Source organism: Anastrepha obliqua, chromosome 6, assembly GCF_027943255.1.
Source record: "Anastrepha obliqua isolate idAnaObli1 chromosome 6, idAnaObli1_1.0, whole genome shotgun sequence".
NCBI classification, from domain to species: domain Eukaryota; kingdom Metazoa; phylum Arthropoda; class Insecta; order Diptera; family Tephritidae; genus Anastrepha; species Anastrepha obliqua.
In genome coordinates this window covers 35,150,927-35,175,102 of record NC_072897.1, presented here as the reverse complement: position 1 = coordinate 35,175,102, position 24,176 = coordinate 35,150,927, and the positions used below count along the sequence as shown (strand labels likewise).

Here is a 24,176-nt window from a genome sequence, read left to right as displayed (position 1 = left end):
ATAAAAATGACAGAAGAATATCAAATATCAGATCAATCTGTCATCAAGAAAAGGGTAAAATTTCAATTACTAAATATGACCCAAACAAACAAATTAATAAACTGGGCAAGCTAAATAAAACTGTTTAATAAAAGAATAATATATATAGAAAAATTTCAAACAGCTGAAATTTTGAGATTTTTTGACAAACAATTTTTTTATCATTCAAAAAAAATATTTTTTTTTAATAAAAAGTATACTATGTTACTTCTAATATAATACCTCCAAAAACATGTGTACAAAGTTTCATAATAATCGGTTAAGTAGTTTGGCGTGAAAGCGTAACAAACAAACTTACATTCACATTTATAATATTAGTAGGGATGGTCCATAAATTAATGGCATTTATTTTTTGAAAATAATGCATGGTCAATTCCATCAGTCCTAAAGGGTTTTCCAATAACAGGTGTTACAGGTGAATGGATTGCGCTGTCGAGAGATGGCCAGAATTGAAGGGTATTAATCTGGACAACGTTTATTTTCAACAAGACGGCACTACGTGCCACACCATTGATCTTTTACGGGAAAAGTTTCCGGACCGTGTTATCCCTCGAAGAGGTGATCACAATTGGCCACCGAGATCTTGTGATTTAACATCTTGTGACATTTTTCTTTGGGGCCACGTGAAAGAGAAGGTCTACGTCAACAGCCCAGGGTTGATTCAAGACCACAAACATGGAATTCGTGAGGCTATTGAGGACATAGGGTTATGGAAAATTTCAGAAAAGGATATTGTCCTGTAAGCATGGTCGCGGTGGTCATTGGCCTAATGTTATTTTCTACTATTAACGGCATACTTTCCTCTTTCTAATGAAATAAACATCCGATCATTTATATTATGTAAAAAATAACATTTTTCTTTGAATATCAAAAGAACACCTCTTATTAAAAACCCCTATTTTTTTGACTACTTCTTCCAATAAACCGGGCCGTATGGCGTGCAAGGTGGTTTGAATGTTGCAATAAATCGATTGTTAAGTGCGCTGTATGGCAAGTTGCGCCAACTTGTTGTCGTCGATGTTTAAGTGAATAATTTTTCAAAACATATTTAGAAGAAATAAAAACCGATGATGCTGCCAGCGTGTAAAGCGCACGCAAAATAGGCGAAGTGCTTTATGAACTTCACGAACAGACTTATTTATTTAAAATGAAATGCCTACAATTCAGAGGCGCGATTCATGAAGACTTACCGAACATTACTGAACAGAAATGCTAGCACAGTTTGCCATTCTCAGCTGTCTAACCAGAGTTATCGATATCAGGAACTCTCATACAGCTAGAAAACACCCGATAGAAGATGTAAGTATTACAGAAAAACCTATATCAAACTTCTTAGAGAAAAGCGTGCATGCATCGTATGTATGTTTATTTTCATACCACGTTATAACAATTATAAAAAGTGAAACATGACCTTTTTAACTTAACTCTTAACCGGAGTTAGTTTTAAATCATAAATAGAAAAAAAACGTAATGCCCGTTGTAGATATATTCATAATTATTAACTTCTTTTCATTCAAGGGGGACACATGTTGTTGGATATGTGACAACTGCGAACCGTATGAATATGTAATAAATGAGTTTACATGTAAGGACTGTGGCCCAGGCTTTTGGCCATATCCGGATAAATTATCGTGCTTTGCGTTGGAGGTGTTATACATTCGCTGGCAATCCTTATTTGCCTTGATCCCATTGGCAATTGCTTTATTTGGCATTATAATGACCGTCATCGTTATAGTATTATTTGCTAAGAACCATGACACGCCGCTGGTGCGGGCTTCAGGACGCGAACTAAGCTATACTCTGTTGTTTGGAATTTTAGTTTGCTATTGTAATACTTTTGTTTTGATAGCCAAACCTACGATAGTATCATGTATTTTACAACGATTTGGTATTGGTGTCGGATTTTCCATCATTTATAGCGCACTATTAACAAAAACCAACCGAATATCGCGTATATTTCATTCAGCGTCGAAATCGGCTCAACGACTAAAGTATATAAGTCCACAATCTCAGGTGTTTATAACAGTATCCCTTATAGGTAAATATGAAACTATGAACTAGAAAACCTTAATTGATGATATGTTAATCTCACAGCTATACAAGTGCTGATCACCATGGTTTGGATGGTAGTCGAACCGCCAGGGACTCGTTTTTATTATCCTGATCGAAAAGAAGTTATTTTAAAATGCAAAATGCAAGATATGTCATTTTTATTCTCTCAACTATACAATATGATATTGATTACGGTCTGCACACTTTATGCCGTTAAAACACGTAAAATACCAGAAAACTTTAACGAATCCAAATTTATTGGATTAACAATGTACACAACATGCATAATATGGCTGGCATTTATACCTATTTATTTCGGAACGGGAAATTCATACGAGGTAAGTACATTTTTAACGTTAAAGCACATAGATCCCTTGAAAATTGTGTATTGAAATTTTGAGCTATTTTTCAAATTACACTTTACAATATATAAAAAGAACTTAATTTCGACAACGATTTTTGGTAGAGGTGATAAGAAAATATACGTGTATCGCCAATTTGAAAGTTTACGTTAGAATTTTGAAGGGGCGGAAGGAAGTCAAAATTTCCACCTTTTGTGCATTTTTTATGGTAAATCGGCATAGGAAACTGGTAAAGGGAGCAAAAAAACGGCATTTATATTACATTTACGTCGGATTTTCATTTTGGTTAAAGTTTGCGATTTTTGCACATTCGTAAGGGATCTTTACATTTTAGATATACCATATCATGTGTTTATCAGTTCTACGTAAAAAAAAAACAACAGGGGACATTTTCCTTTAACATTTTACATTTTTAACTCTTCAATACTCGGGTTGTTTTGCCTCTTTTGTGGAAAAGGGCAAGAAATACTCATAGCAGAGGACATATATGTACATATGTACATAAATGTATGTATACAAATGTAGGACCCACCGCAAATAAGCCTTCAGTTTCATGCCGTCTCTAAACGGCATAAGGTTGTTTCTATGAAGAGCTTTTAAATGGCAGAAATAAGTCAAAGCGTAATGTATATACTATATAGTAGATAACTTACTATGGTATGTTGCATTTTTTTAAGCCTCGTTAGCGTGTATTGAAAAAATAGTTTCGGTAAAATTCCAATATGCATATGTAATTAAAGTTCGATTTTGTCTTACAGTGTTAAAAATCCTAATAATTTGATAATGTTTTAAAAAACCTGCAGAAAATGTTTTGTTACGGCACTTTTACACAAAAACTTCTATGCACATCTATAGGAGTATTTGCTCGTTTTCGAGCGGTCTACTAAGAATTAGGACATACATAAGATTTCTCACTGTAAATACTCTATTCCTAAATTTTCAAAGTACTGGCGGTAATGTCATCGCTTGTGCGGACGACCTTACGCTAACAGCAGGAGGGCGTCTCCAAATTCTAACCGAGCTGTGAAAGAATTCTCCCTACCTTATGGATAGCTGGTCTAGGAAGAGTGGGCTGAATGTCAATGCCACAGAAATCATAATAGTGATATTCACAAATAATTATAAAATACCTGCTTTCAAGTCTCTTCACTTCTTACACTTGCTATCGGGGTCAAGTACCAAGATCCAACTGGAAAGGGAACATTCTTATCACAAGAACCCAAATCAAGGATCTTTAGACTCTATTAGACCTTATATTCATAAATATCTAATGAAAATTCAGGTCTAACTGCATCTCAAACAGATTGCATGAATGCCGACCCTGGAAACATTTCATGTTGTCTAGGAACACATGAGCTATATTACACTGCTCCACAATTCTGTTTTCAAAATATAATACTTTTTTCTACACAATGAAAATCTTTATTTATGGTTCAAAACTAAATAATATGGTCGAAATTAACATCCAGTCACACAGCTACCTCACTATTGCAGCCTCTTTGAAGTTGAGTTAATAACCGAAAAAGTGGCTGCGTTGTTGATCAGGGATCTGTCGCAGCTGGCATGGAATCTCTACATTACCATAATACTTCCTCTAAAGTAGCAATTGAATGTAGAGCTATAATAAATGAACTAGGAGTTATAACAAGGTCGATATAAATAATAGTGTAATGATATTAGCGTTAGTAGCGTAACGTTAATACTAGATTTAGCAGATGTTTGAATATACTTGTTTTTACCAAAACCATTAAAAATGACAAGTCGTTAAAAGAAGTGCTTAGCGAGGTTTCCAGCCTTTATTTACCTTTAAAAGTGACAAAATAAGTTCTAATAAATAAATAGATTTATGGGAATTACCAATTAATAATAACAATAATAATAAGACATTGCATAGGTATGCAAATTCGATTTTACGCAATATACGCAGAAGGTTTCATTAGTTTCATTCATTTAACCATTTTCAAAGCATGGTGATAACTATAAAAATAAGTTGCAGCAAGGAGCGACCACATTTCCTGCTTTTACTGGCACTGGTATAATTGTCAATAACAGAAATATATATTTTTTACGAATATATATGAAATAATATAAAGTTCATAAAACTGATTATTTAGTTATAGCTACACTAATATCATTACGGAAAGAAAATGTTATATGTAATTTTGAATGGTCTGGTTAATCTAGTGTTAAAATTAACAGCATAGTATTAAAAAAATTACCATAAATAAACTTCAGGGATTCTGCGATTCGTCCATACACTCTTAGGGTTAGGGAATCTGCACACACACAATGGACATCACTGGAGTTATTCACCATAGATAACTAGATGCGACACTCGTGAGAGTGGTTTTAAAATGTGCATTTTTGAAGTGAAACTTCTTAGGCGTCGATGGACGAGCGAGAATGGAGTGTAAATATTCAAGGACATGCAACGTTTTGGGCATTATCGTTCCACGAGAGAGAAAAAAGATTTAACGTAGAGGAAAAGGAGAGAGAGAGCTATACCTTATATATATTTTATGACTGTTCGGCGCCGCCGCGACTATTTCAGACTGTTCAGCACTATGGCAACTAGAATGATGGCCGCTACGACTGCGCCTATTAATGCATTAGAGGAATAATACGCATTTAGAGGAATAAAGTGAGTGCCCTGTGTGTGCGGTTATATGTACGTGCATATGTGTATATTAATAAGCATTGTTTTGCTGGAAGTTCAGAATACAAATATATACTTACGTACATAAGCTATGGCATCAAGTGTGCATACGCACATACAAATATGTATAGCGTTTTTCAATAGGTGCGCTTCAACTTTTTAACACACTTTTATTAGGTCGGGTTGTATGTATGTATGTAGCGGAATCTTTGCGCTTAATTTTCACTGACTTCTAAAAATCTCATCGACTTGAAATATCAAGGACCGATGACAATGCAATAATCTGATAAAAGTTTTCCATTATCCTTATTAGGATTGCCAGGATTAATATTTTCTTTTTTTTACTGTGGGCAAAAAGTAAGGTGAATTTGGTTGTAAAATGAAAAATCTTTATTTATTCTTGCAAATCAGTTTCTCAGGCTCCCTCCACGAAATAAGTTCTTCATCCCGATTACTTCTTTATCACGGCCGATAACTGAATAGCTTTAGACTCACAGTCGATAAGAAAGGAATTAAATATAACACGAATATATCGAATCATTTATTCACTGACTGCAATGATAACAATAATTTTCATTCATAATAAAAAAAATAGTTTAAAGAAACTAAAAAATACGCTTTTTTGCTAATGAACTAAAAAGTAGAAAATAAAAAATAGTTTAAAAAAACTAAAAAACACGCTTTTATTGCTAATCGAACTAAAAAGTAGAAAATAAATTTTAATGACAAAGAGGCCTATAATGAAGTAATAGCAAATCGAACGATCAGTCATAGTCAACTACCTCAGAACAAAATTATAACAAAAATTAAGATACAAAAAGAATAATTAACACACTTTTATTAGCTCGGGTTGTATGTATGTAACGGAATCTTTGAGCCTAATTTTCACTGGCTTCTAAAAATCTGATCGACTCGGAACACACAACATAGATGACTAGATGGGAAACTCTTTTTCTCGTGAGAGCGCTGAAAAATGTGCATTTTTTATAACATTTGCCAATATTGCCACACCGGTAGAAACATGAACTGGGTATTTTTTTTAAACAAAACTTGGGAATTTTTAGTTTCCACACCACCATTGAGGTTAGTATTTAGTGTGCGGTTGTGTAATAGTATTATATATTACTCGTAAACACCTACATATACTAAAAATAAAAAATAGTTAAAAAAAAACTAAAAAACACGCTTTTTTGCCAATCGAACTAAGAAGTAGAAAATAAAAAATAGTTTAAAAAAACTAAAAAACACGCTTTTATTGCTAATCGAACTAAAAAGTAGAAAATAAATTTTAATGACAAAGGGACCTATAATGAAGTAATAGCAAATCGAACGATCAGTCATAGTCAACTACCTCAGAACAGAATTATAACAAAAATTAAGATACAAATAGAATAATTCAAATTAGAGTTAAAAGCGTGGGATGCTTGATATAGTAAATATTACCATCATTCTATTGGCAACTACCTATGTACAGAAGGTTATGAAAGTGAAGCAAAATGCATCCCACGCTTTTAACTCTAATTTGAATTACTCTATTTGTATCTTAATTTTTGTTATAACTCTGTTCTGAGGCAGTTGACCATGACTGATCGTTCGATTTGCTATTACTTCATTAAAGGTCCCTTTGTCATTAAAATTTATTTTCTACTTTTTAGTTTTTTTAAACTATTTTTTATTTCCGATAGGGAGGGCGAACGACGCAATATTTTTTATTTTTCGCTTGTCATTTGTAAACTTCATTAGTATACATATCATCATGGAACGCTACACACTTGAGCAACGCTTGCAAATCATTGAATTTTATTATAAAAATCCGTGTTCTGTTAAGAAAGTTTAAAGTCGAAAAATCATCTTCAGTGATGAAGCTCACTTTTGGCTCAATGGCTTTGTCAACAAGCAAAATATGCGTTACTGGGCTGAAAGCAATCCAAGCGTGATTCATGAGGCACCGTTGCATCCCGAAAAAATCACTGTTTGGTGCGGTTTACATGCCGGCGGCGTAATTGGCCCATATTTTTTCGTTGACGAGAACGATAGCCACGTTACTGTGAATGGAAATCGATACCGCGACATGATAAACGATTATTTTTGGCCGCAATTGAATGGTATGGACTTAGACGACATGTGGTTGCAACAGGACGGGGCCACAAGCCACACAGCACACGCTACAATTGATTTGTTGAAGAGTAAGTTCGATGAGCGCACTATTTCCAGAAATGAACCGGTCGAATGGCCGCCGCGCTCGTGTGATTTGACGCCTCTGGACTATTTTCTTTGGGGTTATGTGAAGTCATTGGTCTACAGTAACAAGCCGGCGACGATTTGTGAGCTCAGAGCAAATATTGAACGCGAAATTGCTGGAATTTCGGGCGATTTATGCAAAAGAGTGGTCGAAAATTGGGTTCAACGATTGGACTTCGTAAAACGTGCACGCGGTGGTCATGCAAAAGAAATCGAATTTCATACTTAAATGTATGTATATGTTCAAATTAGTTAAAAAAGTCAAACCGTTTGTGTTTTATTCAAAAAAAAAAGTTGAAGCGCTCTTACTGAAAAACGCTTTACATGCATATGCAAAAGATAATTGTTTTAGCATTTGTTAGGCAGGAATTTGATCATTCGGATATTTACTCCCTAATTATTGCATGAAATATTATAAGACGATGCTCGTGAGGTAGGTCATGGTTGCTTGCGCGCAACACTATATTTAATAAAGATGCAATTGAACTTTGTTGTCCCATATATGCAAATACGTTTCTTTGAAGTTTTTTTTTTAAATTTCAAAGTTAATAGTTTATCTAGAAAATGCATACATATATGTAGTAAAATGTAAATCGAAAAATATTTAGATCATGGTTGCTGCAGTGCGTACGCACGTACTATGTAACACTATACGAATTGAAGATGCAATTGAACTTTAGCACAAACATAAATAACATAATATACATATCTATGTATATATTGTGCAACACTTACTTGTGTGCTCTATGAATTCTCGTCTAAAATTATTTTTGTAAATTTTGTCTATTTGAATCCTCTGCAAATGTTGTGAATTTATTTAGATATATATTCTTCCTCTTTCTCTCTCTCTCTTTCTCCCTCAGGACTCTTGACAGATTCACTTCTGTTATGTGTACTACGCTACACGCACTTTTTTTATAACATTCGTCAGTAATGCCACACCCGAAGAAACATCGATTGGGTATTTTTTAAGCAATTGGGAATTTTCCGTTTCCACACGTTAGTATTTAGTGTGCGGTTCCCCAGAAGATTTATACCACCCGTATACACATAAATACAATAAATATCAGCCCAATCCGTATAAAATATGTAAATAAGCAAATTATTCGATTTAAATTAAATTACCCAACATAAAAGTAGTCAGTACAAAAAACATAGATATGAAAAAATACATACATATGTATATAAATTACAATTTTTGAATATGTATTATCATAAAAAGTGTGTAACAAAAACATATTTGTAAAACAAGGAACAGCATAAGTCAAAGCAAAATAAAAATAAAAGTAACGATTAACGAAGATAAAATTTAGGTTAGGTTAGGTTAACCTGGCTGGCATTAAGTCAAGCATAGACCATTTAGTCCTTAGTGATACCAGATGGAGACCGACCTACATATAAAGACTTAGAATGTGCTCTAAAGTTTCCTCTATATCCTCTATGCAATTCCTGCTTTTGTCGTTGCTAGCAATCCCTATCTTGTAAGCGTGTGCAGACAATAGATTATGACCTGTCAGCATACCTTTAATAGATCTGCAGTCTTTTCTACACATGAGTTTTGCAATTTTGCATATGGTCAGATTAGTCCACCTAGCTTTCACTTGCCTATATTTAGTGGTTTTGTATGTCGTTCTGTTGTTCAAATGGTAGGTTAACACCACTACTATCACAACACAGCTATCTTATCTACTATTTCGTTTCCTATAACGACTTTGCGACCCGCCACACAATAGATATACAGCCTTCTGTTTGCGGTTAGCCTTTCTATGGGCTTCTGCTCCACTGGACATTTTTGGCCTCAATATAATATGAGGCAGTATGAGGTCTTGAAGTATGGCCTTGTGAATAAATTTTCCCACTTCGTTGGTTATCAGGTTAATAGGGAAGCATCTCCAAATCAATATGTCGCCGCCACCGCACTTAACTGTTTTGTTTTTTGTGAACCGCGGTGAACACTCTTGTCCTTTTGGACGTCTGACGTATCGCCCAGCATCATTTCCAAATAAATTTATTTTTGGTTTATCGCCCCAAAGTATATTATACCTCTTCTTTCACACCCTCTGGTCCACACCATGATTTCTGCTCTTGAGCAAGACTTTTCCTCTTCCTTAAATTTGCTTACTTCAAGAGAGGAACTTTACGAGCTATTCTTCCTGGTAGGTTCATGTTGTATAATCGATGCCGTACAGTTCTCGGTGATACAACGTTGTTGATTTCCGCTGCGATGGCCTTTGGGACTTAAAAGGATTCGTCTTGGCAAGAGTCACAACTAAATTATCAGTATGTAGTGCCAGTCGTTTTCAACTTGCCACCACCGTTCGCTGGATTTTATGTTCTTAGCATTTACAACAAAATATTTGAACAGTCCAAGTTACTAAGCGACAAATTTGTACCTATTGTAATGACCATATAAAATATGTATATGGATATACCACTTCGAGTGCCGGACCCTGTACTCGGCACGATGGTTTGCGTATCTTTATGCATTGGGTATGTAATAAAGGGTTTTCCAACATGAGGTGTTATTTTGAATAGCCCGCTATTTCGGTAGATGTCACTTTTGAAGCTGTAATTTTTTAATATATAACAAGTAAGGAACGATACACGATTAAACAACGCATTGAAATTATTAAAATTCTCTATAAAAATGGTGAACATTTGGCAGAGACGGTTCGTAAAACTCGAACATTTTTGGGTCATCGTGAAGCACCTTCTTGGACCGCAATACAGAAATTCGTGAGAGAATACGAGCTGTTAGGATAAGTTAGTGATGTGAAGAATAAAACCCGTGCACGTCGCTCAAGAACAGCCGAAAATATTGCTGTTTGTCCATTCCTCGTCGTTCTTTGGAATTAGGCATTCCATAAACGTCATTACACCGTATTTTGCATAAAGATTTGGGTCTTAAGGCATATAAAGTCCAGTTAACACAAGAACTCAAGCCGGCCGATCATCAACAACGTCGTGTCTTTGCTGATTGGGTCGTTGAAATGCATGAAAATGACCCGGAATTCCATGGAAAAATCATCTTGAGTGATGAGCCCCATTTCCACCTCGGTGGCTTCGTCAACAAGCAAAATTGTCGGATCTGGGGCTCAGAAAATCCAAGAGTTATGGTTGAAAAACATCTCTATCCTTATCCTGGATTGCGCTATCGAGAGATGATAAACGATTTTTTACGACCAAAATTGGATGGTATTGATCTGGACAACGTTTATTTTCAACAAGACGGCGCTACGTGCAAAACAAGCAACGAAACCAATGATATTTTACGGAAATTACACCTCTTATTGGAAAACCCTGTATTATGATATTACCAAAGAGTCGAACCAACACTCTTTGAAATTCGAATTAAATAGGATGCGATACGAAAACATTACTTGGTCCGTCGAACTTTTTCAACGGCCCAGGAGCAGTGCTTTCCCAGAAACACTAGGACGAAAAGGTCTAATATTTGAATCCTAGGTTCTCGACACTCACCAGTAAACCAGCCAGGTGTAAATAAAAACATTTATCAATTATCAATCCAAAGTTCCAAGTTCTTCTGGTTCAGATTTAAACAAACTTCATAATTTTCACCATTTCGCATTTTTGTACTTATAAACAGATGTGAATGTATGTACGAGTATGTATGTGCATACGAAATATCATCATTCTTATGAAAACGTAGAAAAAAAAACACACATACAATAAAGCATGCACTATTCCCTGCGGCAATTTTTCCCTGTCCCTAATCCATACATATGAATGTACGCACATATAGGTCGGCATACATATATGCATATGCACGGGCACGCACTCGCCATAGCAAAAACATCACCATTTGCCAAATTCGAACAATTCTATGGTTGGTTGGTTGGTTAAATTAGTGATTCACTCAGAATCTGACTAGCGCTTCTGGACACTTGTTTGAGACTCTCGAACAGCGGTTTGCGCCGGGTTAACATTCTGTCCTTCCATAGGGCAGGGCATCCACAGAGGAAATGGAAGATTGTTTCCTTTTTCTCCGGTTATTTGCATCTGTGACATTATGTGTTGTGAGGGATGCCCATTTTGGCTGCCTGTTCTCTGGCAGACCAAAAGTCGAGAGTCTCCAGGTGTGCCATCGTTTCATGTTTATCAGTGTTGATGACTTTTTGAAGTTGTAGGTGGGCCATAACGCTCTGCTAATTTTGCACTTCTCCTGATCTCTCCATCTACAATCCGCTATCCGGAGGTATTTTAGGGAAATTGTCTTTTTGACTGCACCTAATGGTGCAAGATTCAAGCGCTATTCATGGCACATCCCCCTCCTGCCAAGTCATCTGCTTTTTCGTTACCTACAATATTCCAATGTCCTGGGCCCAGATTAAGGTAACTCAAGGCGGTAAGGCTATTGCTACTTTGTTCCACCAGTTTAGAGGTTGTTGTAGTGCACTGCCTGGATTGCAGCTTGGCTATCCGAAAGAATAACGATATTGCCCTTAAAATAGAAATCTGAGATTTGTAACCTAAAAAGTTCCCCGATTACCAGCACTTCCGCCTGAAAGAAACTGCAAGTCTTAGGAAGACGTACAGATTTTTCAATTCTAAGTCTCTGAGAATGCATATATACCTGCTCTAACACCACAATCGGTTTTGAACCATATGTGTAGACAGTAGTGTCGAAGTTATTAAGTGAGAATCCCTTACACCGTTCCTTCTGAGATGGAATGAGAGTGGCAAAGTTTCTATTGAATATTACCTTAGGGATGATATAAGACGTCCTCTCCACGGTATACTGAGTTTGTCGCAATAATAGACTAGCATGATCATAAGTTTTTTGATTCCAGCGACCCGCTTCATTTAACCTAAATGCACTCATGGTTGCCATCTTCTTGATATGTAGATCTACCGGAATAACGTCTGTCCCATAATGCCCATAATGTATACTATGGTTGAATACCCCATTTTCTTCCTAGCATACGTTTACAAGCATATAAAGCAACTTCTGCTTTCTTTACCCGTTCCTCAATGTTTGATTTCCAGCTAAGTTGGGAGTCCAGAATTACTCCTAGGTACTTTGCTCTGATTGAAATTGACAGAATTTGTCCATTTATATTTGGTTGGGTAAAAATTGGTACCTTATATCTGGTGGTAAAATTCATAAGTTCCGTTTTACGCGCTTTAAGCTTCAGCCACAGCCTATGGTGAAGAATTAAGCTCACCCACCGCCCGTTGAATGATCCCACTGATCATGTTTGGACACAGTCCTGATGCCATTAGCACCACCTCATCAGCGCGCGCCACCGCTTCTACCCCACCTCTATCCCGTGCGGAGTTGCTTGTCTCTCATCGGATGCGTCCCCAGCCGGCGGATTGGGGAATGCTCGGCAGATATGCTGGTTAGGTGAGAAATAAAATACCACTCGTGGACCAAATCAAGCAAAACATTTAAACATTTTTCATTACGCACAGTCCATGTAAAAAAAAAAAATCCAGGAGCGTCGGACCCAGAATGAGCGGTTATCCTGGTCGGCGTCTGTTCTTCACGTTAGGACCGGCTGATTACAAAACAATGGTGGGGCCTGAGGGCCATCAGGATCGATTCCAGTAAGATCCTGATCCCGGCATACTGGAGTTGAAACAGATTGCAAGCGGGCTGGAGCAGTGAACCTCTGTAATCCAAGTAAGCGTGAAATCTTACTGAAACAACTTACAGAAGGGTTTTCTGTTTCTCTGCCCTATTAAAACCTGAGAGGTCTTACAGAGCGCTCAAGGCGCGTAATCTTAATTTACCATGTAGGTTGGCTTGAGATAACTCCCCATTAGTCCCGTTTCGAAGTCTGGCTCTGAACACAGGTACCCATAAGGACCCTTGTCAACCCTAGTATGGCCTCCCTGCTTTCATAGATAATCATAGGACTTACGGGTACTACAAACACGCGCGGCCATAGCGTCTGTAAGTTTGGGCCCTGTAGCATGGAAAATAATAAAAAATTAATTGAAAAAAAGCAGTAAAATAACCTACAAGCACAAGGACGAAGTTGCACCGCCCTTCAGGAGGACCTCTGTTAATAGCAGGACACCTCCAGAAAAAGCAGCAACCACAAGTAATACACCGGTGGCAGTAACAGCGGAAAATAGTTCAGCAAACATGGCAGCTAGTGTTCACCCCAAAGGTGAGCAATGGACAGCGAACTCTGGCAATTAGTAACCCTGCACCCAAAACAGATGTGTTAGCGGAGTTGATAGAGCGTATGGGAAAGGATATCGACGGTCTTTTACAGTACGCTGCATCCTATTGAAATGTACATAGCGACATCAGAAAAATGTGTAGCATTATAAAATGTGCACACACAGAGGTAACAATACAACTGAAAATCGATGAGCGCACCACCGGCGCATTGCCTGCACCAGCGCATACAAGGAAAACAACGGCGGCTGAAAACACTGCAACTCTACCCGCAAAAGGAGAGAGAACTAAAACTTGTCCTAATGCAGCTCATGGAACAGAAATATCGCCAGACACCAAGAGGAGAAGGTCGAAATCTCCACAGAATTTACCCCCCAAGGATCATAGAGAAAAATGGTAGAAAGTGCAAAGCAAAAAGAAGCCGGCAAACAATAGGAAGACTAGCGGCTCACTCCGCCCGCGTTCCGATGTCATCATTATCGAAAGAAAGGTGGAAGGAACAACATACGCGGAAATGCTTCGCGCTATCAAATCGAACCCTATGCTATATGGATTCGGTGATAAAGTTAAGTCAATGAGACCTGCGCAAAAAGGAGGGCTATTAAAAGAGCTCAAAACAAACAAGGACAGCGAATCATCTAGTTGTAAATCTGTTTTCAAAAAAGCCCTGGATGGTGTTGCAACAGTCAACCTAGAGACCCATTGCATCACACTGCAATGCAAGGGTTGCTGGACGCGATAGCAGAGCAAGCTCAGATAAAGAGGCCAGATAAATCCGCCATTAAAAGTATGCATGCCACGTACGGCGGTACCCTATCAGCCTACATTTCATTGCGCGCTGTGGAAGCCAAAAAGGTTCTGGCGCTCGGTTCCCTTAAGGTGGGATGGGTACGCTGCCGGGTATCAGAGGTCATATCTCCAAAAAGATGTTATGGATGCTGGTCATACGATCAAGTAGCGACAGTATGTAAATCACCTGATCGCACGAAACTCTGCCGTCGCTCTGCAAAAGCTCCCCAGAGCAGAATGTCCACACCTTGTAAGAGGTTCACGTGGATGAAGTTGGGCGGCATTCTCTTTGTGAGCTGTTATGCACCTCCACAATGGTCAATCGAAAACTCTACTTCGATGATGGCGCACTAGAGTAAGAATTTAGGGGTAAGCGACCTTTTCTTAAATGCAGGTCGCTTCAACGCATGGTCCAGAGGTTGGGGCAGCACGTATACAAACGCAAGGGGGAAAATTTTAGAAGAAACGATTGCAGCAATGTACCTTGTATTGCTCAACACTCCGGGGGTATATACGTTTGATTGCACTAGAGGGCGCTCAATAATGGACTTAGCATTTGCTGATCGTACCACAGCGAAACGCACAAAATGGAAATTGGGCGAGTCAATTTATACTCATAGGGACCACCTGGCCATTGCAATGGACGTACGTACTGTAATGCCAAGGTCTGCATCTAAGACAGTCAAGAAAAGATGGAAGCAAAAAGATTTTAACGCAGTAGCTTTTGGACAAGTATGGGCAGACACTTACATCCTCCGCAAATCAGCAGAGGAGATGACAGAAGAAATAGCCGTGCGATTAGAAAGAGCTTGCGACGCAACGATGCCAAGATCTAGATACTGGGGAAACCGAAAACCAGCATATTGGTGGACAGATGAAATATCTAAACTACGTTAGGATAGTAACTTTGCTAGAAGAAAAGCTCAAAGAGCGCGAGGTCGTACAAACTACGATGGACTTCAGGATGATTATAAATGCCGAAAATTGTGACTTAAAAACCCAATTCAAAAAAGCAAATATCGTTGCTTTAAAGAACTGCGAGCGCAAGCCGACAACGATTCTTGCGGATTGGCTTACAAGATAGTTATGAGCAAAATTAAAGGAACAAGAGCGCCACAGCCGACCTGTCCGGTACTAATGGGAAAAATAGTTTCAGTACTCTTTTCCCTACAGGAAGCCGGGGACTCAAAAAATGGCGTAATAACAGAAATTGCAATGGTTCCAGAAGTTACAGAACCCTATGTCTGCTGTACACAGTGGGAAAGGTACTGGAACGCATTATCTGCGAACGACTTCAGGAGCATCTGGAAGGCTCGACAGGACTCTCAGACAACCAATTCGGCTTCCGAAAAGCTAGATCTACGGTGGATGCAATGACAACTGTGGTGGAAATTGCACACAGGGCTATAAGTGCGGGAAGATCGCCAAGAAAGTTCTGCGCTGTGATCACCTTAGATGCTGGAAATGCTTTTAACTCGGCAAACAGGCCTAGTATCTCAAAGGTTTCAAAGTACCAGCCTACCTTCTCCGCATTATCAGCAGTTATTTAGGTGACCGTATTCTGAGATAGGAAACTGAAAATGGCCAAAAAACGTACAAGGTCTCCGGTGGTGTACCACAAGGCTCATTGCTGGGACCAACTTTGTGGAACATCATGTACGATGCAGTCCTGAAGGTGAAGCTCCCGCCAAGCGCCGAAATTGTGGGATATGCCGATGATATTGCCCCGGTGGTAGTTGATATGAAACTTGACCACTTAAAGGAAAAGTGCAACGATGCTGCAGCGAGAGTGCAACGATGGCTGAACGAGGCTAAGTTAGATTTAGCCGGTCACATATCCGAGGCAGTTCTAATAACGGCTGGAGGGCGAAAGTCCTTTGAGCTGACCATAGGTACACACCGTATAGTCTCGAAAAAGGCGATCAAATATCTTGGGGTCTGGATCGACACAAGACTTTGTTTCAGACAGCATTTAATAAATAAAAGTTCCAAGGCGGCTTCTATCAATGGTGCCCTAACGCGACTTCTCCCTAATATAGGCGGGTCCCAGGGAAATCGCAGACGACTACTGTCATTGGTTGCTGACTCTATAGTTCTGTATGCAGCACCGATCTGGGCGAGGACCGCAAAGTCTAATCTATGGGAAGTCAATCAGACATACAAGCAAGGCGCGCTGGTTTCTGATGATGCAATCCGCGTAATAGCTAAAAAGATACATCTGAACCTCTTGGCAGATGAAATGTTTTGGCTCTATAACGGACAAGGAGCGCGGCCTACACCAGGAGGTATGAAAAAGGCCTGTAGCAGCAGCGGTGAGATAAGTCACAAAGCGGTCGTTGGACCTACAAACTCATACCACGTGTGGATGAGTGGTTAATGAGTAAACATTTATCACCTCTCGCAGTTGCTCAGCGGATATGGCTGTTTTCAGAAATATTATACTTGCACCGTTTTAAGCTGGCAGACAGCCCTTTCTGTCTAAACTGCCCAAAAACGCAGAACACGTTTTATTGCGACTGCTTTAGAGAGGAACGAGCTATACTAGAGCAAGCCCTGGATTATCAACCGTCCCCCAGCACCCTCATATGAGATATGTTGGCAACCAGCGGTAAGTGGGAGGCAGCGCAAACGTTCGCAGGTAAGATTTTGACGCGACTTCGCCATATTGATTGGGAACGCAAAGCGTTTCAGCAACAGAGAAGGCGGACAGTTTCTGACGAACTGACAACAAGCACAGACGTTTGAGTGAAACACTCAATACAGTATCGTACAAAAGACAAGACGGTAGTGAGTTAAGATAACACTACTGCAAGTTCTCCGATTTCTCCTTTACTTTGGAACCACGTATAAACGTAGTAGGAGTAATTGGACTACCGACTGTATATAGCCTTCATACGCCTACAAGAGAGGAACCTGGACGCAGGTACCTGTTGCGTCTTTGGACATAAACGCGGCTCTACCCAGAAGTTATACTTTTGTGGTCCCAGGGTAGAATTAGCCAAGGTGGAGGATTGTTGTACATATATTTAAATAAATAAATATTATCTTCTTCTTCGTTATCTCTAGATTTAAAACCACAACTATTTATTTCATGTATTTATTCATCTATTCTTATTCTTCTTGATTGGCGCGATAACCGTTTAAACGATTTGGCCGAGCTTAGAGGAGCGCGCCACTCGTTTCTTTCGCGCACTGACCGGCGGCAGTTGGACACACCAATTGAAGCAAAGTGTGCCTCCACCTGATCTTTCCAATGCAGATGAGGTCTTCCTCTTCCCCTGCTACCAACAGCTGGTACCGCATCGAGTACTTTTAAAGCCGGAAGATTTGTATCCATTCAGACGATATGACCCAGCCAACCAAGGCGCTGGATCTTTATTCGTCTATGTCGTCGGAAAGCTCATACAGCTCACTGTTCCATCGCCTACGATACTCATCATCGCCAACGTGAAAAGGTTCAAACATCTTTCGCAGAATCTTTCTCTTAAACAATCCAAGAAAGGCCTCATCGGAGATTGTCATCGCCCAAACTTCTGCGCCATACGTTAGGACGGGCATGATAAAAGCCCTGTAGAATACTTGAATACTTAATTGTCTTCTTAGTCCAAAGTAGAACTTGCTGGTAAGAGAGATTCTTCGTTAAATTCCAAGCCTGTTATCTCTTACAACCGCGAAATCGTAACTGCCAGCGTGGGTGCTGGTACGCTGGATGGCCGACGAAGAGCCTCTCGTTTCTTACTTCTGATAATACGTCTCTCTTATTCATTCAGCTTAACTCGCAGCGATTCTAAATGGCTCGCTTTGCGCCCGAGCGCGGCATGGCTTTGTAGACGGCATCCTTTCTTTGCGCGGCAGCAGGCATTCCCTGTCGTACCAATTGTTTTTTCGGTCTCGCCAAAATCCAATTTCTTTTTCGGCGACAGTACGTAAAGAAGATGAAATGTTGCTAAATTGCTCACGCATGCCAGATTGTTGGGTAGTACTCTCCGAGAGTAGAGTGAAAGTCGAGTGGCGAATCTTCTGGCTGTCTGTTGCAATTGCAGCTTTCCAATGTCGAAAATTCTTTGCATAGTTAGATATACGTGTTTTGCTGCACAGAGGCATGTGTGTAATTTGGCTGCAGCAATGTAACGATCAGAGTCGATGTTGGGTCCTTCGATCGTACATAAGACTAAAACACTCGAAGCGTGTCTTCCATTTGTCACAAAATGAGTGATCTGTATTTTTTATACTTGAATCTTGTGCTGCAGACTACTATGTTTCGAGCTGAAGTCGATCAGCCTCTTTTCGTTTCCGGAGGTTTTATTGTGCAGGCTAAATTTTCTGACTATGTGACCAAAAATTCCCTGGCGTGGAGAATTCCAAGCCCAGCGCACAACTAGATATCTTAAGTTACTTCTACTTCTCACATTAGCTCGCTCTCGAACGGATATTCGGAAGCTAACCAAAGCTGGGGTGAAGTCCAGAAGTTGGGAGCCGCTTGGACCATATGCAGAAGAGCCGTTCTGGGCACTCCCAAGGGAATGGCGATCAGGAACGTTATCCGCTTGCTTGGACTTCTACATATGGAACCATCCTATTTATTAACTGGATATTAAAAAGGGGATTAAAAATGGGTGTTTTGGCTTTTTGAGATCCATGAAAACACCTTAACTCAATTAATAAACATTAATAAAATTCCTCAAAAAATTGCAAATACCTCCTCCAATTTTTGTAGTACTTACTTTTGAAAAAATAGTTTTGACTAGCCCAATTTTAAGTGCAGTGGCGACAAATATTTTCACTTGGCACAAGAGGCTGATTTTCGATATTTGCATTTACTTTTAAATTGTAGCATAATTTCCGGAAATATAGCGTGTTTTTTTAACTGTATATATAAGAACTACCGATATCAGTAACTATGGTTTGACAGCTGAGAATGGCAAACTGTGTTGCCATTTCTCTTCAGTTATTCACCCTTTTCGGGTGTTTGGCCAGTTTCCTCCTCCCCCTATTTGTGGCATGTATAGTGATGTCATTCCTCAAATGAAGGGACCTACAGCATATGAGCCGACTCCGAACGGCAGATGTTCTTTTATGAGGGTTTTTGTCATGGCAGAAATACACTCGGAGGTGTGTGATTTCCTGCCAAGGCGCAACTGCTATTAGGAAAACTTGTTCTATAATTTGGTATTTCATGCATCATTCAAATGAATCCATGTGTAGACTTTCAAGGAACATTGGTTTAATATTTGTATTATAATTATGTGAAACGCGCTAAAGTTATAAAGTTTTAATACTTACATCGTCTCTTTGTGTTATTATTTTTTTTTTTCTAAAATTACTTTTATTATCAGTTGAAAATACAATATTTCAGCTATCGACGAACAATAACGATACATTTTTAGTGTATTTTGTCCGAAGATACTTGAAAGGAAGGGCAAACTGAGGGAGCAAAATTACATTTCATTTTGAGGTAAAGTCTTAATTCTCATTGGATACATTTTTACTTACATCAGCTATCCAATACTACCGCCCCGACTGCGCACGAGTATAAAATATGTATATAACCTATGTCACTCACTGAAAAAAATATTAAAATCGGTCCAGTAGTTTTGATTTATTCATTACTGCCCGTGACCCGCACGCGTTAAATTTGGATTAAAACTATCCCCCTTTCCCTATACCATGAAGATTTCCTGCTATGTTTGGAATATCTAAATTCATATTCTACATTTTTACATATGTATTTACTTTTTACCTATTTATTTTATTTTTACAATTACAACAGTTAATATATAATATTACAGAATGTCTTTTTATACAACGTTCACAGATTTTTTGTCATTAGACAATACAAACATGCTTTCTCTAGAGGTTACTCTTGAGAGAGCGACATAGGTACAGTTGGCCTTGTGAAAAACAGTCAACGCTCAAATCTAAGCCAGCTTCTTGTAAATCGAGAACAGTATCGGCCGAGCAGTATATTTTCGTCGGCGCATCAATCTTTGAAAGAATCAAGTTATTTACTTTGTCTACTTTGAAATCTCCTGAGAACAGAATTATACATCCAGCAATAGGTGAATTTTTGTTGCGCAAATCCTGTATTGCTTTAACTCTCGCCGTCGTCGAATCAGAATATCATTGGCCATATTTTCTTCAAATTTTTTTCCATAGATTAACAGAATCAGTTTCTTGATAAAACACTACTATGACAGCAAATAAATATCTTAATGATGTAGCTGAACTATACACAAACAGCTGCTTCTGATTATGTGTTTTCCCGGTGAGAATCGTCTTCCAAGAGTCCCATAGCTTTGCATGCCAAGAATGATAGAAAGAAGATTGCGCCCATCAGAGAGTGCGTGACGTCACTTTTGCCAAGTTGTGCAGTGTTGCTAACCATTTGCTCTTCGCAATAAATTTAGTGCTTTTTTATATATCAAAATGCGAAAATTTTTAAGGTGTTTGTTTTTCTATTTTTAATTAAGCTACCGAAACTGTAAGTTAAAAAAAACTGTATTATTAAGTGTTAGTGTTAATGAAAATTTGTTGGTCTTATAATGTTTGATATTTTGAAAGTGTAAATTTAATTATTTGCTCCTTTTAAGGCTATGCAAGAATAAGAATGGCCCTCTCTCAACTCCTCTTAACATTGAAAACCTGTTTACACATTTTAAGAAGCGTTTGAATTTACTGAATGCGAATTGAAACCATAGAGGTGTAATCGTTTCTTCCGGTCCTTAATCCTTAGTGAGACATGGGGCATCAAGAGGTGTATTCATAGTAAAAATAAATAAAAAAAAAGAAAATACTGAAGAAACTATAAAGACATTTTTTCAAAAAGAGCACTTTATCTTGTTACATAACCTCAAATATAATAAAAGAGTCGTTCTCTTAACAAAAGAGTTTCTCTTAACAAAAAACTTATAAATAAAATTGTACATAACTATATCACAATTTAAAAAAAAAAACGAACATTTTAAAACAATTTGTCACGCATACAAAAGTTCTTTAAGTAATTCAATAAAAATTTGGAGTTTTATTTTCTTTAAATGGGCATTTTAGTGCGTTTTTATATTCAAAGCTAGGAACCACTGCAGTAGCAAGAGAGAGATTTGACTGCTGAAAGCAGAAGAACACCAACAAAAACTGCAATCGCGGGCAATGTGACCAGATGTTAAAAAAGTAAAGCTAAATAAAACTGAGTGAATTATTGAACTAATTAAAAAAAAATGTATATTTTACAAAATTATAAACATTACTTTTAATTAGAACAGGCTAACAAAATGTCATGAAGAAAGAACAAAAAAAATCCTACATTAAGTTACGAAAAAGGTAACCCGGCCATCCTGGTGCTAGAACGACGTAATTCATTGTAAAATTTGCTGAGAACAAAGTAACGATACCACGATAGGCGCCATCTCATTATTCTTTCCATTATGTTTTCATGCTGATTGATAAGTATTGTAAACAACACCTTATACAGTTCTTAGGTGTGCAAGGGATGTCGGGCCTTTTACAATATGCGGTAACATTCTCAGATAAAAGCATTCGCTGTTGTTGGGATGAATCACGTAGACTCAGCCAAGAGCATATGTTTTTTTTACTCCGGGGAAACCATCAACCTCAGTACCTTGTTTTTGCCGTTGAAAAGTTGTAGACTGGTTCCATGTATAGTAACTTGGAACTCTGTCATATGTCAGTGTTTTCGCGAAATCATCTTGAGCCCATAACTTGAAGAATGCTGTCAACGTTGTATCCAAAGGCTTATTAACAACTTCTCGTATATTGTTCTCAGTGAAATTACTCTTTGTCCATTTTCTAAACTAACTGAAAGGTGGACAATTGTGGGTGCCCGGTCGTGCACTTCGAATGATAGAATCCTCCATACAGCTTCAGAGCTGCAGATGCAACGTCCAGACTGATATATTTCCACTTCATTTGGTAATTGTATACTGAAAGTGGCTTGATCACTGCCTTTATTAATGTTTTAAGTAACATATTAGATTGACTTTATTCAATTGCACAACTCTACGTTGATATGTGCATTAAAAATTTTCTAAAGAAGTGGATTATAGGGAACGCTCCATCGGTTATCAATATCATGGTTTCGGACGGTAGCATTTTGCCCACCCTGCTTTAGCGATCGTCGACGATGTTTGGAATATCCGTCATCGACAGTACTTGTTTGAGTTTGGAACGGCTTCGGAAATTTTTTGCTGCATTTAGAATCTCACATACCTGGAGAATTCGGGTTTAAAGTCCCGCAAGGGCCGTGTACCATATGGCTCTTTACGATTTCTTACAGGACAGGATCTTCATCTTAACCCGGTTATTCAGCTGAAATAACCCTGTCAATTTGGTTTGGTCTAATTTTGTTCACTAACCACACCAGCAGGTGTACATGTGATAAGCCACGTTTCTGCCATTCTATTGTGTATACATATATGACAGCGCGGCGGACCGAATAAATGAGACTTGTTAATGAGGTGCAGGAGTTTCTGTACTTTTAAATGAAATACTTTGATAATTATTTTGTATCTGTCTTGTGGAGTTAAATTGATATTACTTTAATTTTTAAATTGATAATACTTAATATTTTCTTTGATTTCCGACCAATTTGGGTTAAATGTTGTAGTTATAAATAAATCAGGCTTGCCGTAATTTCTGACGTAAGCCATGGCGTCTTGCGATTTTTCGTGTAAATATCGAGGTCCACCTGTGAATGATGAAGGTAGTACAACCAACTGCCGTTGCGGTGATCATTCGCCTGTAAAGCATCCTGAAGATGAACGTAATTTTCGGCTCTCAATTTCGTTTGATTATTACGGATGTAGACCAATCTCTCAGATACAATTTTCGCATGTTGATCTACCAAGTATTGGTTTGTTAACATTCCATATCTAACCAAAGTGTTGAAATTGTTACGTCTTGTCATTATACGGTTGCAATAGTAGTTCATACATGACACGGTTTTACGCAGAGGTGTACCACACATTGGGTCAACTTTAGAAGTATTAATGGCATAACCATTTTCTTGGCAACATAGCATCAAAGGAAATTTTTTGAAGATTATGATCACAACTATGCAATACAATATCTCTCTTGCCAAATTGCTGACCAGCTATCACCACTGCTACTTCACTCGGGGAAGGCGCATTATTTCGTCCTCTGTGCTCTGCAACAGGAACTTTATTTCAATGGATTATGACATTAAAGTCAGGAGTATCTGCTGGAACACTCTCAATCGCAGTTTTGAAAGACTGTATATAGCAATTATGAGAATGTATATTTGCAGAAATTTGTAACTATCAGGTCGATGTGGTAGCACGTTCCCACCTAAGTGGAACACTTGCCCTTGAATTTTACATGTAGGCATGAACCCATGCTCAACGACTTTTTTATTTTTATTTTTTTTTCTTTTCGGGACAACTAGCAAGTGTAGCACTCAGACATTAACTAAGCCCTTTGAACTAGTCTTGGATTCCCTTTTAATTTTCTTTAAATCTACCCGATCTCCGAAGAAATCTGAGTAGATCTTGTGGTGCCAAGTAGCCAAGATGGTCGCTTCTTAACAAATCAGTGCCAAAGACCTCAAACCTGATTCGAGCGAAGGCGGGGCAGACGCACAGGAAGTAGTCCACCGTCTCATCCTCCTCTTCCCAAGCTGGGTAGAGAACACTATCTGAGATGCCCAACCTTTCCATGTGCTTCGCCCACAGAAAATGGCCCATCATCAGTCCAGCCAGCCGTCTGCACTCCCTTCTCCTTAATGACAAGAGGGTTTGCGACAGTCGATCGAACTGCAGCCTCTCTCAGCCTGCCAAGCTCGCTTGTGGGGTGAAGCTAACCGTGGCTTTGATGGCTGAAAAAAGGGAGTGGCGAAACGGGCTCTGGGCCA

The 24,176-nt window shown here is 38.5% G+C and overlaps 1 protein-coding gene across 1 annotated transcript in view; it reads left to right on the top strand.

Moving 5' to 3' along the window:
• Positions 1-340: 340 nt before the first annotated feature.
• The window catches only part of LOC129250821 (metabotropic glutamate receptor-like), a 43,899-nt gene continuing 20,063 nt past the window's right edge, over positions 341-24,176 (top strand). Inside the window, exons 1-3 of the mRNA XM_054890405.1 lie at positions 341-1,338; positions 1,558-2,077; positions 2,134-2,429. Of these exons, the coding sequence (XP_054746380.1) occupies positions 1,249-1,338; positions 1,558-2,077; positions 2,134-2,429 (906 nt within the window). The 5' untranslated portion in view covers positions 341-1,248. The remainder of the gene's footprint in view (positions 1,339-1,557; positions 2,078-2,133; positions 2,430-24,176) is intronic.